This window comes from Leucoraja erinacea, chromosome 11 (genome assembly GCF_028641065.1).
Source record: "Leucoraja erinacea ecotype New England chromosome 11, Leri_hhj_1, whole genome shotgun sequence".
NCBI classification, from domain to species: domain Eukaryota; kingdom Metazoa; phylum Chordata; class Chondrichthyes; order Rajiformes; family Rajidae; genus Leucoraja; species Leucoraja erinaceus.
The window spans coordinates 4316829-4334949 of NC_073387.1; the positions used below are offsets into that span (position 1 = coordinate 4316829).

General features: G+C 44.3%; 1 protein-coding gene across 5 annotated transcripts in view; it reads left to right on the forward strand.

Moving 5' to 3' along the window:
* The window catches only part of LOC129701422 (serine/threonine-protein phosphatase 2A 55 kDa regulatory subunit B beta isoform), a 565371-nt gene that overhangs the window by 454694 nt on the left and 92556 nt on the right, over nucleotides 1-18121 (forward strand). For all 5 annotated transcript variants that reach the window (XM_055642585.1, XM_055642587.1, XM_055642586.1 and 2 more), the window contains 2 exons: nucleotides 5776-5941; nucleotides 7109-7221. In XM_055642585.1, the coding sequence (XP_055498560.1) occupies nucleotides 5776-5941; nucleotides 7109-7221 (279 nt within the window). The remainder of the gene's footprint in view (nucleotides 1-5775; nucleotides 5942-7108; nucleotides 7222-18121) is intronic.

Genomic DNA, 18121 nt, shown 5'->3' on the forward strand with positions numbered 1-18121 from the left:
TGCAATATTGCAGTGAGAAAAAACTAACAGGGGCTTCAAGCAATGACACTGCCTGCTGGCACTGTCATTAAATTATCACCTTAGTAATTTTAAGACTCGAGTTCAAATCCAACCACGTCGACTGTGGATGTTAACTGAAATTAGGGAGAGAAACACTAACTATCTTAATAACGATGAACATGGGAAACTACCTTCGTAATGCCTCTGGTCGACTGATGTCCTTCAGGAAAGGGTATTTGTCAACCTGACTGAGTCTGGCCAGCATGTAACTCCAGTCACTCCACGTGGTGATTCTTAAACAAGGTTGAGTCTGTGTCTGTGATGTTCTATCTGTACTTTACCATGCATATCATAATAAACTGGACTTGACTTGAGGATTGTCCAACCACTCCTTAAAACTAATCCCCTCTAATCAAGGCAGCATTCTGGTAAACCTCTTCTGCACCCTTGTCAAAGCCTCCACATATTACCCGTACTGGGGCAACCAGAACTGCACACAATGCTTGAAATGTGAAGCTTTACAAAGATATAAAAGGAGATTTTGCCATAAAGAATACAATAAGAATGAGAGCTATATGAGTAAAGGCCTCATTTTTTAATTATTTTGACTTGCCGAGTCTGACTGTGTCATTCCTTGGTCTTCGACATGTTTATTGGCTTCCAGCTGCCAGCAGTCAAATCAGAAAATAGCCCTTGGCTTTCATGTCACTATCAATCCGCTCCACACTCACTTGAATCCCTGTCCTGGAGTTCCATTCTCTGTACTAGAAAACATCACTGTCACTGCCCAGACTATTGAAACTGAACGGCTCAGCTCCCCTCTCCGCAGGAGAGATGTTAATAACTTAGTCCCACAAGCCTACAGCTGTGGAGTTATCCAGTGGATTTCACAGGCTACTAAACGGGGGGTCTGATCTTGCTGTTAACCACACCATTTCTTACCAATTTAATTTGTAATCCCGCTACCCTTCACTGGTTCATGTAACGTTTGTGAGCACCAAAACCCCAGCTTGAAGAATGATGGCGTTGCTCTTCACGTACTGCCTTTCACTACATACAGCTGTCTGAGAGCAGCTATTAACTGGCAATGAGTGTTCACTGTTGTAATGCAGAGCCCTCTAAAGTGGCAGCCAGTTTGTGTTCAACAGTTCAACTAGCAGCAGTCGTTATCTTGTTTGTGTTATCATTGTATTGACCAGGGACTTCTCAAAGTCAAGGAAACTCTTCCATCCACAATGGAAAACCAAATAGAGATCTGATAAATGTCACAACTCACTCTCTCAGGGACTGCAGAGGAGCGTCACATATTAGAAACATAGGAAGTAGGTTCAGGAGTAGGCCATTCGGCTCTTCAAGGCAGCACCGCCATTCAATATGACCTTGGCCGATCTTCCGAAATCAATACCCCGTTCCTGCTTTCTTGCCATATCCCTTGATTCCATTAGCCCTAAGAGCTATATCTAACTCTCTCTTGAATACATCAAGATGTATACTCTCATTCTGCACAAGCCTCCTCAGAGGGACAAGCTTGCAACACTTCAGACTCAAAGGTAAACTCCTATTCACCGAGTGGACAGGGAATGCCAGCAGTCCAGGGTTGCTGCTCAGCCTAGTGCAAGTTGCAGAGCACTGCCTTGAATAAGGATCCTGACAGTACATTATACTTTGCAGTGTAGCATCAAGTGGACAGGTCTGAGAGGATTTGCCATTTTACAGCTGAGGAGGAAGCTGAGATGTGCCATCCAATTTTTAAGACATAGACAGAAAAATATCAGTCCACAGTGTGACAGGTGAAATAAAAGCAGAAAGTTAGCTATGCACGGCAGGTCAGGTAGCTTCTGCGAGGAGAGAAAATGTTTCTAGTCGCTGATCTTTCATCAGAACAGGTGAAAGTTCTTTGCATTCTGGCAGCCAGGCTGCTGTATGTACAGCCTTTTGTTGGAGACTAGTGTGTGTTCAACCAATGGTGAAGGTGGAATACGGTCATTCAGATCCTTCAGTAATCAACTGAGACTTGCCTCACACCATTTATCTGCCTTTGATCCATGAATTTTCATGTTCAGAATAGACCCATAGACAATAGGTGCAGGAGTAGGCCATTCGGCCCTTCGAGCCCAGAATAAAATAGTCAATTTTAGGCATGACATTTTAAGGTCCCTAGCATTGGGGAGACAATCCCACAATCCTTCCTTTCATTTCATCCCTCCACAGCCAAACTCTGATTTATTCATAGAAACCACGTGTAAACAAATGAATTGAACCGTAGTTGCACTTCTCTCAGTGCCTGTTTTCTCCATGTCATGGAGAACTGAACTGATTGGTATACTGAAGGTAGACATGGTATACTGTGTGATTTAAGCAAAGTTTTGTACATGGCGTCTCTCCAACATTCTGAAATTGAACATGCATCCTTTTACCTTTTTAATGATTTATTAGACTCTCATCAGTATTTAAAGCAAGCTTTAAATTGTTCATCCAGATTATTATTTTTCTCTCTTGTTCCCATAGTTATTTTACAATTTTCATGTGGCTTTGTGCACCATGTTGCATTTACCTTTATTTCAACCAAACTCCCAATTTGCATAGAAAGTAATGTCTTCCAATATTTTATTGGATTATCCTCTGCAAGCCCCACATAGAGTCATAGTCATACAGCACGGAAACAAGCCCTTCGGCCCAACTTGCTCATACTAACCAAGATGCCACATCTACACTATCCCCAATTGCCCATGCTTGGCCCATAACCCTCCAAATGTTTCTAATCCATGTACCTGTCCCAATGTCTTTTATGACACATTTTGTGTCATCCACCAATTCTGAGGAATTGTGCTTGATTTCCAATTCTAATTCTAATTGGTCTGTCCCACGGTACGAGTTCATTCCAAGAGTTCTCCCGAGTTTGCCCTGATTCGAACTCGGAGATTTACGGTAATGGCCGCTTGTCGGTACTCGGGACTCTCGTGGACATTTTTCAACATGTTGAAAAACGTTCACGAGTCTTCCCGTGCTTACCTGCCGTTAGCGAGTCTTCCCGAGTACCTGCCGTTAGCGTTACGAGCCGCTAAGAGAAGTCTCCGAGCTCCGACGTACCCGCTACGTTCATTCTCCGTGCTTACCACGAGTTTGTTTTTTTTAAACTTGGGAGAGCACTTGGAATGAACTCGTACCGTGGGACAGGGCTATAAATCATTCCTTTAACTAGTGAACATGAGTAGTCTTTCACCTTTCACCCCATCAGCCGTAACATATAACAGATTGAAGAATGATAGCGTTGCTCTTCATGTTCTGCCTTTCACTGCGTAGCTGAGAGCAGCTATAACAGGCATTGTCGCCACCTCCAACGAGATCCCACCACTAGCCACATCTTGCCTTCTGCGCCCCTCCGCCCCTTTCCGTAGAGACCATTCCGTCCGCAATTCCCTGGTTACCCAAACCACCCCCTCCCCAGATACTTTCCACTTCAACCGCGGGAGATGCAACACCTGCCCCTATACCTCCTCCCTCAACTCTGTCCAGGGACCCCAACAGTCCACTCAGGTCAGGCAGAGGTTCACGTGCACCTCCTACAACCTCATCTACTGTATCCATTGTTCCAATTGTGGACTCCTAAAAATCAGCGAGGCCAAGTGCAGACTGGGCCATCATGTCGCTGAACACCTTGGTTCAGTCTGCCTTGGCATAAGCGATCTCCCAGTTGCCAAACACTTTAACTCCTCTCTCTCATTCCCACACTGACCTTTCTTCCTGGGCCTCTGCCATTGACAGAGTGAGGCCAAGTGCAAATTGGAGGAACAGCACCTCATATTTCACTTGAGCAGCTTACAACCCAGCGGTATGAATATTGATTTATTTAATTTCAAGTAACCCTTGCTTCCCCTCTCACTCTGCCCCTCCCCCACCCTAGTCGCTGTACTAGCTTCACTATCATCCTAGACGGTCTCATGGTCTGTATAACTCATTATCATCTAGCCCTCAGCCAACAATGGACCATTGTGGGCTCCATATTTCCTTGATCATCATTACTTTTGTATATCATTCATTGTTCTATAGATCACCGTCTATATCTCTCATTTCCCTCTCCCCTGACTCTCAGTCTGAAGAAGGGTCTTGACCCAAAATGTCACCTACTGTATTCCTTTTCTCCAGAGATGCTGCCTGACCCACTGAGTTACTCCAGTTTTTTGTGTCTATCTTCAGGTTAAACTAGCATCTGCAGTTCCTTCCTACGTATGAGCCATCTTAGCTCTGTGTGGGGGAGAGGATGTAGGGGAAGGGGTGTGGGGGGGGTGTGGGGGTGTGGGGGGTGGGGGTGGGGGTTGGGGTGGGGGGGGGGGTGTGGGGTGGGGGTGGGGGGGGAGGGTGTGGGGGAGGGGGGGTGTGGTGGAGGGAGTGTGCAGGAGGAGGGGTGTGGAGGAGGGCGGTGTGGGTGTGGGGGAGGGGGTGTGGGCTCACCGTTTCCCAGCCCCGGCTCCGACTGCATTCCTGGCTCCAGGACCCGGCTCCGGACTCACTCACCTGCTCCCGTCCCTAGTGCTGTCGCGCTCTCAGCCCCCGCCTGCGAACACAGCCCGCCCCCGCCCGCGAACATAGCTCACACTCCGCTGCTTCAACTTTATTCTCGGGGGTTTCTGGACGGGCAGCTTCTGAACATGCTCACGGACTCTGCCCGCCTCCGGGACTTTATTCTCCAGCGGGTACAGTTTTTGCGCAAATTTAAAAACAACGCAGAGGTCAAGATGCAATTTTTTAGTAATAGTATAGACAACGGTCTACCACTATCGTTCATAAAACTAGTAAATGGGCTGCTTGAACCTCATGGTAATTTGGAATATAATAATTAAGAGCAGGAGGTGCCTTTGCAGCTCTTCAACCTGCTCTGCTATTTATGAACATCATTGCTGATCTTCTTCCTATACTCTATCTCCCTGTAACATCCCCAAGACAAATTATTTTCTTAATATTCAGGGAAAATATTGTCTTTGAACACGATTTGTTGGCAGGTGAACTAATGCGTGGACATTTTTTTGGACTTCAAGCATCCAAGACGGCGCCCAACACACGCGACTATTTGAGTACTATCCACAGAAGCAGATCTACAAACTCACATTACAATTGCTCCACACTCTTAAATCTCTATTCCTACAGCAACATTTATTCCTTTATCATGTATCTAAACAGTGTAAATGGATCGATTGTAATCACGTATTATCTTTCCGCTGACTGGTTAGCACGCAGCAAAGAGCTTTTAACTGTACCTCGGTAAGTGTGACAATAAACTAAACTGAACTGAAACTGAAAATTGCCCCTAATGTACCTTGGATGCAGAAAACTGGGAGAGGAGGGTAGTTAAGGGGGAGACAAGAAGAAAACCGAGAAGAGTATCGATGAGTGGATCCACAAAACACTGCTTACTGTATGCTGCAATCCTGAACAAAACACAAAGTACTGGTGGAACTCAACGGGTGAGCAGTATCTGTGGAAGGAATGGACAGGTGACCTTTTGGTGCACAACATTTTTCAGATGGGTGGATAATTACCAGTATGGATGCAACGGGCCGAAGGGGCTGTTTTTGTGCTATTTATCTCCAAAATGTTTCTGAAATTGAACTCCTAAATCTGAGTGTCACTTAATCAAAATAATAATGGCCTGTGTGTTTCTGTGATATTGTGGGGACTCTTTTGTGTAATGTGTGTGAAAAAACTAAGATTGTCTCTGTGCCTAGCTCCAGTACAAGTGACAATAAAGTATCATCATCTTTTGTTGTTTGTTTTCAGAGCAAAAATCAGTCCCATCGCAGAGGGGAGTATAATGTTTACAGCACTTTCCAGAGCCATGAACCAGAGTTTGACTATCTGAAGAGTCTTGAGATCGAGGAGAAGATAAATAAAATCAGGTGGCTGCCCCAGCAGAATGCAGCCTACTTTCTTCTCTCAACCAATGGTAGGTAAAAGGAAGAGCTTGGTGTTGGTGACGGATTGTGCTTTATATTAATTATTTCATGGAAAAATTGCATTGTGATTAATGTATTTGGTTGAGGCCTTCTGAATAATAGTCGGGTACAGAGGACTTTTGGACATAGTTTCCACCTGTCTAGGGACATTTGCGACAGGGCATAATTCTGTCAGGACAGTATTGCTTTTGAATCAGATTATTTGATCCAACACTTTAACAACTTTTGCTCGTTGAATTTCCAATTTCAGGCAACCTGTTCCCTGGTTGTCCCTACCTCTCTCCTTCCTATCTCTCCAGGTTTTCTCAGACACATCCTTCCCCAGACAGATACAACATGCTGGGGTAACTCAGCCGCGACAGGCAGCATCTCTGGGGAGACGGAATGGGTGGCGTTTCAGGTCGTGGCCCTTCTTCAGAGTGACATTTGCAGTCTGAAGCCTGGGAACAGCATCTGCAGTTCCTTCCAACACATCCTTCCCCAGCCCGTGATCACCCAGTTTATTTCCCATTCCTTCCTGCCTTATTTGATTTGCATGTTTCACCTTCCTTTCCTATCAAATTCCATCATGTGTAGCCCTGTGTTGTCTCCCATCTATCATCTCCCATCCTCTGTCCATCCATCCGCCCATCCTCCCCAACCTAACACTTTCTGTCGCTGAAATGGACCATGTCATTCTTAGGACTCCTCCGCATCTCCTCATCCCCGCTACACTGTTGTTCAATCACCCAGTTCACATTGCATCCCCCCCGAATGTCCATGGGAATAACGTGCTAGAAATGTACCGGGATTCATTCCGGGGAGTTCTGCAGACATATTTTTAAAAAGGATAGAAACAATTGGACTTCATGCGAGGATATTCGGTGACATTTGTGACAGATTGCAGGGTGATCTGAATTAGTAGGCCAGAATTTCACAGGGCCAATGCAAAGTATGCCCTATGAAGGAAAAAAAAACACAGGTGTTTGAAATGTGAACTAAAAACAGAAATGTTGGAAACACTCAGCAGGTGAGGCAGCATCCACGGAGGGAGAAACAGAGTTGACATTTCCGGCCGTTCATCAGAATTGGGAAAGCAAAAAAAACAAACAACTGGGTTTCTTTTCAAATATTATAAGCTCCACAGGACTGACCAAGTTCTCTCTGTTTGTGAATAGATAAGACAGTTAAACTGTGGAAGATCAGTGAGCGGGACAAGAGGCCGGAAGGATACAACCTGAAGGATGAAGATGGTAGAATCAAAGACCCCTCCACAATCACTACCCTGCGGGTAAGTTCATTCAATCAACCATGTGTCGTATCACAGATTACAGTTGATACATGAACATTGAGTATGACTGTAAATTATATGGAACATAATATGGAGGACAGGTTGTCTTTTCCATACAGACATTAAGATGGCAGCCTGCAGTAATAACGTGCTTCATTCAAGGCCATAAATAAGCCAAGATTGAAAGAAAATAGCTGAGGCGCCAGAGATAAGTAATAACTTGTTATTGGATGAGCTCGATTTGGACCCAGCGTTCCTATATTATGAAAGGCTACAGAATCTTTCAGTCATGCCATATTCAGACACTGGTAGGAGTGTTTTACTGAAAAGAAAAATTATAATTGTGCTGATTCTCCTTTGTTCTGTGAGTGGGAGTTCTTGGTGTAATCTTTCTTCCAGGGGTTTATTCCCACTCTCTGTGTTGTGCTGTTGAATGAGATGTGAAGCACTTGCACCCCCACTGGTAGATTTAGGGGGGAAAGCATTTTGTTTCCCTGGAGCCAGAGCACAAGTCCAGGACCAGGTTTGATCTTGATCTCATGTGTTGTCTGTGAGGTTTGCATGCTCTCCCTGTGACACCCACTTGCCAAAGATTCGCGAGCCAGTGTAACTTGCCCTGGGTGTAGGTGGATGACAAGCGAATCGAGGATGTTAGTGGGTATGTGAGAGAGTCAATAACTTGTAGGGCTGCAGGGAAATAAAGAGGGTGGGGAGGGGTGTGACTGAAGGCATTACTCAGATGGGGCCAGGACAAAACTAATGCGTGGAACAGTCTTCTCCTGCACTGTAGCAAGTAAGTGACATAGAGTCATACAACATGGAAACAGGCCTTTCGGCCCAACCTGCCTATGCCAACCAAGATACCCCATCTACACTAGTCCCACCTACCTGCATTTGGCCTACTTCCCTCTAAACCTTTCCTATATACCTGTCCAAATGTCTTTTAAATGTTATAATATTTGCCTCAACTACCTCCTCTGGCAGCTCGTTCCATATACCCACAATCTATCCGTGTGAAAAAGTTGCTGCTAAGGTTCCTATTAAATCATTCCCTTCTCACCTTAACCCTATATCCTCTGGTTCTTCATTCCCTTACTCTGAGTAAAAGACTGTGTTTTTACCCTATTTATTCCCCTCAGGATCTTATATACATCTGTAAGTTCATCCCTCATCCTCCTGCACTCCAAGGAATAAAGCCGCAAGTCAGCTCAACCTTTCCCTATAGCTCAGGCCCTCCAGTCCTTGCAACATCCGAATTAATCTTCCCTGCATTCTTTATAACTTAACAACATCCTTGCTATAGCAAGGTGACCAAAACTGAACACAACACTGCAAATGCAGTCTCACCAATGTCTTTTACAACTGTAACATAATATCCCAACTTCTATACTCACTACCCCGACTGATGAAGGCCAATGTACTGAAATCTTTTTTGACCATCCTATCTACCTGAGATGCCGCTTTCAAGGATCTCTCTGCTCTACAACACTCCCCATGGCACTACCATTCACTGTGAAGGTCCTGCCTTGATTTGACTTCACAAAATGCAAAACCTCATACTTAACTGCATTAAAGTCCACTACCCATTCCACAGCCCACTGACCCAACTGATCACGATCTTGCTGTAATATTGATAACAATCTTCACTATCTACAATACCACCCACTTTTATCTGCAAAGTTATTCATCGTGCCTGCATTCTCCTCCAAATTGTTGATCAAAACCACAAACAGCGACGGGCCTAGCACCGGTCACTGAGGCCCACCACTACTGAAATGCCTCCAGTCTGAAAAACTGGAGGGCTTAAAAAAAGCAACAAATTCCTCGAGAAATAGTTGTTTCCTCCAACCAATTGTACAAACCCAAGTGAAAAGCAATAAAAAACTACGTAGAGTTTGGATAAATGAAAGGAAAATAGAAAATGCAGTAAACACACAGCAGAACAGTCGGCATCTGTGAGGAGAGAAGTAGAGTTACCGTGTCAGGTGAAGGGTCATTGATCCAGATGACTTTCCTATATTTACTGCTGCTAGTACTAAAGCCAGTGATTTGCTTCATTGCTGATTGTGCATTTTAAAATTGTGCACATGAATATTTGCGCATATATATATAACTTCATCATAATATAAAATAATGAGTTAACTTTCTACAACAGCTAATAATTATAGATGAGGTATCCCAATAGCTTCCTTGTTGAAGTATAGCAACAGCTGACACATCAGCAGGGTGCCAGCTGTGGTCTCTAATTTACACTTTATCAGTGGACCTTACAGTAGCTCGTACGTTCATAAGTGATAGGAGCAGAATTAGGCCCTTCAGCCCATCAAAACTACTCCGCTATTCAGTCGTGGCTGATTTATCTCTCCCGCTCACCACATTCTCCTCCCCATAGCCGCAGGCACCCGTACTAATCAAGAATCTTTCTATCTCTGCCTTACAAATATCCATTGACTTGGCCTGCACAGCCTTCCAATGAATTCCAGATTTGCCACCCTCTGACTAAAGAAATTACTTCTCATCTCCTTCACCCTAAAGGAACATCCTTTTATTCCGAGGCTATGACCTCTGGTCTCAGACTCTCCCACTAGTGGAAACATCTTCTCCACATCCACTCTATCCAAGCCTTTCATTATTCGGTAAGTTTCAATGAGGTGCCCCCTCATCCTTCTCATCTCCAGGCCCAAGTGCCGTCAAACGCTCATCACATGTTGACCCACTCAGTTCTGGGATTATTTTCGTAAACCTCCTCTGGACCCCAGCACGTCCTACCACAGAAATGGGCTCAAAATTGCCAGCACAACTGTGTTTGTTGCTTGCCTTAATTAAATAAACCACTCAATGTCCCCAGCCTCACTTGTTTTTCACAATTACTGCTCAACCAAGATGGTACAGATGAGGATAGGGACATGGCAAGGCCCTTCATCACAAGGTAGACTCCCAACCCATGACCTGTTCAATGGGCACTTGGACAATGAAATGAAGGGTTTCGAATGGTCTCAGCGCATTGGTGTGGTGAGGCATTGGTACATCTCTGTCAGAAAGATGGCGAATTGCCATAGAAATCCATCAAAAATGAGCCAGTAATTTAGAAAGTTGTTTCGCAAAACTGAAGCAAATGTGTCATACGGTCTAGCTATGAGGAATTGCAGATGCTGGTTTACCTCTGAACTGGAAGGTCACCTATCCATGTTCTCCAAAGATGCTGCCCGTCCCGCTAATTTTCTCCATCACTTTGTATCTCTTTTTATGCAAGATAGACTTATGATGCTTTAAACTCAGTGGGAAAAGATATTGTGTAACTGTGTAACATTTTATCTAAGGCAGTCTTCTGGTTGACTTTGAATGTGAGAAAGCAGGATGATAGGAGCACTGGCAAAGTTGGTGTTTTGGATCCTTGTCTACGAGACACCTCAGTCAAGATGGTGGCTGTCGTAACATTGCTCCACCTTAAGAGCAATCTTAAGATCTCATCTATCGTGAATTGTTTAGTTAAAGAGTCGCAAAGTTGTTGGCATGAATTTACACATTTGTTTAACTAAACGCTAATGCACTGATAAATCTTAAATGGCTGCCTAGTGATATTGTATTTTTTGATCATTGTATGCATTTCTAGCTTCTCCAACTATATTTTATATAGACATCCTCTAAATGTTGATATCTTCTTCTTGTCGAGTCCACACACAAGATTAGAAGTTGTTCAGCCAGAGCTGATCACACTTCTCGGCATCTGCATACGATGGTGTCTGACTTGCGCTTCTTGTGCGTGGCGGTGGAAAGATTGGCGAAAACAGGGTCGTAACCTGAACGCTCTTTCCTTGACCCCAACGTTAATATGGAGAACTCAGTTTCTGTTTCATCTCTGCGATCTCCCAACTTCCCACACTACTGCATTTTCATCATATGTTGCTATGTGCTACTATTTGACAGGCGTTCTAAATGTAAGCATTGTGAAGTGTTTAATCTAGGCTTACTGAGTATAAAACATTTGTGAAGTAACACTGGCAGAAAGTGCTCAAGGCTTATAGACTCTGGGATGCATCTGAATGGACATGTTGCTTCTGGTGACTGTTCAGCTGTTCCAGACTATTAGCTCACATCCTGCGTTTATGACACAGTTTGTTTAGCAAGCAAGTGAGATGGCAGTTTGGTTATTGCAGCATAACCTTAGAAATCATGCTGACTCCTTCAGGGTGCAAAGTGAGGCCCTTGTCTGTTTAGTTTAGTTTGGCTTAGAGATACCGCCGGGGTCCCCGCACATTAACACTATCCTACACCCACCAGGGCAATATTTACAGTTACTAAGCCAATTAACCTACAAACCTGCACGTCTTTGGACTGTGGGAGGAAGCCAAAGATCTCGGAGAAAACCCACGCGGTTTCAGGGAGAATGTACAAACTCCATACAGAGAGCACCCGCAGCCGGGATCGAACCCGGGTCTCCGGCGCTGCATTCGTTGAGTTGTGACACTCGCTTTCAGTCCAATTCTGCCCCTCGTTTGCCAACTCACTCGGTATCATGGTTGGGTGTGAGAAAGGTCACATTACACATGCCTCATTTGGTGTGCAGTTATAAAGCATTGGCTGATAAAAGCAGTGGATGGAATATAGCCTTGAGCACGACGTCTGTCAGGACTCGTCTGCCTTTGTGCGAGATGAGAATTATTATTCTGGATATGATACTAATGCTGTGCTGAAGCAGTGGAACCATGCCAGGAGTATTGTTAGACGCACACGTGCCGTATAACTTACAACTTTCAGTTGGCCCATGTTTGCAACCCTGCTTTACACACTGTGAAGGATGTGGCTCTTAAAAAGATGCAAGCACTTAATATAAACTCACACATACTGCAAGAGCATCCCACGAGAAGCTCATGTTACTATAACGCTATTAGTGTATAAAATCATGAGAGGATTAGATTGGGTAGATGCACAGGGTCTCGTGCCCAGAGTAGGTGAATCGAGGACCAGAGGACATAGGTTTAAGTTGAAGGGGAAAGGATTTAATAGGAATCTGAGGTGTAACATCTTCACACACACAAAGGGGTGGTGGGTGTATGGAACAAGCTGCCAGAGGATCTAGTTGAGGCAGGAACTATCACAATGTTTAAGAAACAGTTGGATAGGGATATGGAGCAAATGTAGGCAGGTGGGACTAGTGTAGCTGGGACATGTTGGGAAATTCTTGTGAGTTGTGCACCGGCACTCCCAAGTCCCTTTGCACCACCGATTTCTGAATTAACTGTGGCATAGCTCGTAGCAACCATTTTATTTGAATGGTTTTTAAAACTTTTACTCATGAATTTGCTGGAATGTAAACTGCACAGTGGTGCTTGGGAACAATGTAGTACTTGGGCACAGTGAATATAATGCCCCTGTCCCACTTAGGAAACCTGAACGGAAACCTCTGGAGACTTTGCGCCCCACCCAAGGTTTCCGTGCGGTTCCCGGAGGTTGCAGGTGGTTGCAGGTAGGGAGACTGACAAAAACCTCCGGGAACCCCACGGAAACCTTGGGTGGGGCACAAAGTCTCCAGAGGTTTCCGTTCATGTTTCCTAAGTGGGACAGGGGCATTAGGACCATCAGTGTTACTCTTTAACTACCGAGATTAAAACTTTGAAAAATGATCACAATAAGTAAATTTGAAGCAGAGAATTCAATGTCAAAATATATACAGGAATAGAGAGAAAGACATGTTAAATTGAGGAAGAAAATTGACCAAGGGAGATGAAAAACCATCTATTCATTTAAGGTCTGATTTTTCTAATTCCTCGATATCCGTTTAACGATTGAAGGAATGAGACAGGATATTTAAACTTTACATTATTGGATGAGGCAAATCTGATCGATTCGCACGGTGGCGCAGCGGTAGAGTTGCTGCTTTACAGCGCTTGCGGCACCGGAGACCCGGGTTCGATCCCAACTGCGGGTGCTGTCTGTACGGAGTTTGTACGTTCTCCCCATGACCGCGTGGGATTTCTCTGAGATTTTCGGTTTCCTTCCACACTCCAAAGATGGGTACAGGTTTGTAGGTCAATTGGCTTGGTATAAGTGTAAAATGGTAAGATTAAACGAGAACTTACCAGTTTGAAGTTTGATCTTGATTTTATGAGGAGTACGATGAGCAATTACGTGAAGAAGGCCGTCATCCCACTTGGTGCTCGATACCTCAAAGCAGCGGTGTGGAATCACAGAAACAAGTAGTTGACCATGAACATAGTAAGATTTTGAGAACTAGAATTACCATATGACCTTGATAATATGAGGGTGGGAGCGGTGGGCACGTAATCGCTCATCGTAACTCCTCATAAAATCAAGATCAAACTTCAAACTGATAAGTTCTCGTTTAATCTTACTATTTTACTTCGGAGTCACGTGAGTGACTAGGTGAAGATTTCAAAGCTCTGTGATTTCATGCTGGAACCGAATCCATGCGTAACACACTGCATGAAGTGACCATGGATGAGTGAAAAAAGATTCATGCATTCAGACATGAATTGGTTTGTTATGCTGATGCTTGATCATCCAATGAAAATAATAACGTCCCCTTTCATCCAGAGGAAACTATGAACAGTCAAAAAATGGAGTTGGCAAATACCCCCGATTTGGCAACGAGTTGTATTAAAAATTGGTAAAATGTGTTTGTTTGACCATCCTGCTGCTGCTAGGATGTGGTCCAAAGTAACGTACATAATCCTATGAGCTGATGTGGTATCAGCCCCGGAGGAGTGCATGTTAAAATATTAGTATTGACTCCTGCATTCACCAAACTCCCGTTTTACCACCTAAACTTGTTATGAAATTTATATATATATATTTTTTCCACAAAACATTGTTTCGTTTGGGGCCTTGAGGCTCTAAGTGATCTAGACGTGCTGTTGTGAATGTGTGACCACACATTCCCGATGGTCCATCGGGTATGCTTTGAAACTGTATGTACCTCACGCCTGGTTAGCTCTGGTTTATTAAATCAAACATAATATCTTATGTTCTTAACATATGTAACCACCCTGTAATGTATGTCATGACTGGGCCCCGTTGCACTGAGGCTAGTGCCATGAGGATTATTAACCTTTGAGAGCCGGCTTGAGATAAGGATGTAGCTGGAGCCCCCTGCTGAATTAATGTTAACATTACGTCATGTCCCATACTCCCATGTTCCTGGGCCTGGGAGAACTTGTGTTTAAGATATCCTATATAATTCTGGATATCAGAGGGTGAGGCCCGATAGAGTGGGTTCCACTTGCTGCAGCAAATATGATGATAAGCACGTTAGCACCGTTTAATGGCACTGTAACTGAGAATTGTCAAAAACTCATATGAAATGAACTCTAGGACATCAGTTATTCGTGCTGTATAGCATGTAACATGTGTATTCAGCTAAAACCGTTCCCCATCTGCTGAAGTGGAGATGTCCTACCTCTTTTTTGGTGCTATCCTGCATTCTGCAGTGAGTACTCCACGGATTGTCTAACTACCCACAGCGCAGGAAATCATCTCGGAGTCTTTGTCAATGACTTGATGTATCATGCAGACGCTGGTCTCCCGAGTCCCAGGCTGTACCAGCAAGTTTTATGCTTTGAATAACCATATAGGATCTGTATAATTCCCTATATTAGCGGGAACCATGGCTGCATATGTCAGTCAGGCAAATTGAGGCCTGAGGCAGTGTCTGGCTGGATAAATTGCAAACCCCACAAATATATCGATATTCGATGTTCCATCGAGCCAAAATGACATTAAATACTTGTAGTCCATCATCCATCCTGTGTTTCATAGATTTCACATGGGATAGTAGTTTCAAAATAAGATTAGGTAAATATCACAGGATATTTAAACTTCATAGCACCCATGTGACTAACATATGCCACCCCCATAGTGTATTAACTTGGGGTTGAGCGTGCAGATTGTGCACATTCTTACAATAACCTTTAACGTGTAGAATGCACCGAGTTATAGGAAGTTGATACCAATTACTGAAAATTGGTACTTATGCAACCCGCATCCACCTCCGGAACTGGAGATGGCATACCATACTTCTCATCTTTGAGCACTAGTATCAATTGTAATACTAAGTATACCCGACCAAAAATACTGGAGCAATACTGAATACTGCCACCATCGTGATTTCGGTAGCTTCAGCTGAGAATAGCATAGGTTTATTTGTAATGACCTATATGGTACTAGAGAGGTTAATTCTTTGCTTGTTTTAACTTCAGGAAATGCAAAGCCCAATTTGTACCGCTGATACACAGCTGCTATATTGTCAACTACATCTTGATGAAATAGAAAGCTGCTTAATAACCAATTAGGTTGTTGCAGGCTTCTGTTAATTGCATCTCTTGCTCCAGGGCGGAATCCCTTGTTAGTTGATAGTTAAATGCTAATCCCAATAATCAGTAGTTCTGATTGGTATCAACTTTAAATTTAATTGGATGGGTGGGATCCTGATACTTCAAATATAGTTTGGACCTATAACAGTTAATTTAGCAAAACCCAGCGTTTAACATCATTCCAGATAAATGATAACTAATGTTCTTGAGCTCTGAGCAGCCCAAGCTCCGTTTGGAAATTTGTTAAATAAACCTGGGAACTGTAGTTAACCTATTTTGCAACGCTTTAACTGTTATTATAGCCCCATCCAGGTAAATTTCAAATATCTCTGACTATTCCAGTGAATGGGAACTGCATAGCATGCATCTTTGAGATTGATGCTTGCCATATAGCTCCTATAAAACAGTTGTTAGACCGTAACAAAATTTACTATAATGAAAGTCTGTACTGCACATATGAGTTAAACCTGGATGAAGTGACATCCTCCATCTGTCACCTGTCCTGAAAGGCAATCCTTCCCATAATACTGGACCTGCCTCGAAGACAACTCAGGTCCCAATTCCAAGTCTGCTTGGAACCTATGTATGTTGTGCAGTAAAAGTAATGACATGTTATTATCTGTTTTTTAAAACCAGATCTGAAACTCATGTTGTTTTCCATTGTCATTTTGAACAAAAAAAACACGAGTAAAATTACCAACATGTAACTGGTCCACGTTACAGTGCGCATGCGCAGGGCGGCCGATGATGTGCTGGCCGTGGTTGTGCGCATGTGCAAGGCGGCCTGCCGTGCCGGCGGATGAGGAGCGAGCGGAGCCCGGCGGCCCGGACACGGATAGCGGGGGGAGATGGAGAGGGAGAGATAGAGAGGGGGGCCGCCCAGAGTTGAACGGTAGGTGTTCTGCCTTGGCCGGAGGCCCCCCTAGACCTCGAGGCCCATCAATTTTTTCGGGGGGCCCTAGAAAGTGGGGGCCCTAAGCTATAGCTTGTTTAGCTTATACATAAATCTGGCACTGCATCCGGAATCCTCCTGACCCGACTTGTTTGTGGGTTTTCTCCTTGCGCTCCCTTCCTCAGAGCGAGAGATCAAATTGTGGCTAACCCTCCAATTGGGTTATTTTAATGAATGGGCCTCTTCCCTGCACTCCCCTCTGCAGAGAGGAGATATAATTTAAATGGCTAACCCTCCAAATGGGTTTGCCTGGGTACTTCTGGCCCGTATGTTTAAATGTTTGGGCCTCTTCCCTGCTCTCCCCTCCGCAGAGCGGGAGATACAATTTTTGTGACTAACCCCCAACGGCTGTCCTGGTGCTGTCGGCATCAGTCCGACGCTGCTGGCTCCACTGCCAGCGATTCGAGAGGCGAGTTTCGACCGCCACCCACTACTCGCACTGCCGCGGTCTCTGTAGCGGGTCCCGCGGTCCATTTCCGGGTATCCCCGAGGTCATGACCGGGATTCCCTATCCGTGACTGGGGTTCCCGCGGTTCACAGTTTTACCCGCGGCCCGTCCCGACTTCGCCCCCAATTCAGCAGGCAAACTCTGAAAATGAGTTTCCTGCAAAACAAAAACCAATTCCAGAGGTAAGTGTAAAAACTTACCTTGTAGGTTAAAACTTACCGCTAGACAGCGCGAATGCTGCCGCCAGTCGGCTCGTTTGCGCAAAGCGAGTCAACGTAAATGACGCGCCAAGTGAGCTGACGGCCTTCTTCACGTAGTCACTCACGTGACCCCGAAGTAAAATTGTCTCTCGTGTGTGTAGGGTAGCGTTAATGTGCGGGGATCGCTGGTCAGCGTGGACTCGGTGGGCCGAAGGGCCTGTTTCTGTGCTGTATCTCTAAACTAAACTAGACAGCCATTAAAAGGTTAATGCGCAGTTAATGCACAATGGCAGAAAATGTGCAAAATTGCTTTGTTCAGTGACTCAGCCGAGGTTGAGGCCAAGTACTGGCCACTGAATAAAACAAGTCAAAGAATCACAATTCATGAGCTGTCTGCGTGCTAGTAGGTTTACATATTAATAATGGCATGGGTCATTAACCCAGTGATATTTTTCAAGAAGATCCGAGCGGTGCATTCCAGTATTGTCTATCCTTTTCATATAACCTGGAAACCTGCCCTTGACATATGAAAAGATTGGTGGTGTTTCAATAAAACAAAATGTAAGCATTTCATTAAGAACAAGGTCTAAATTTATTATATTATAAACAAGGTCTAAATTTGAGTTTCTAAGGTAACAACTGAGTCCCGCCTGACCCGATGGTATAATGCTGGATTCGAACCGACCCTTGATGCAGGAAGACTGAAATTACCCAAGTGAAATATTCTTGACAACCTGGTAGCAGACAGAAGTTCAATTTATCTCTGCGGGAGCTAATGTCATTATTGATCAGTGGTGAGATGGGGAGAATAAAAACTCCACATGTTCAGTGTATATCATATTAATATTTATATCCACAAGTGAATGGTACAGATGGGGTGGGGGAGGAGAAGCAGGAAGGCATACTGATAGATTATTTTAGTTTGAATGATCGCCCCCCAAAATAACCTGTTGATTGGCGACCTGTTCCG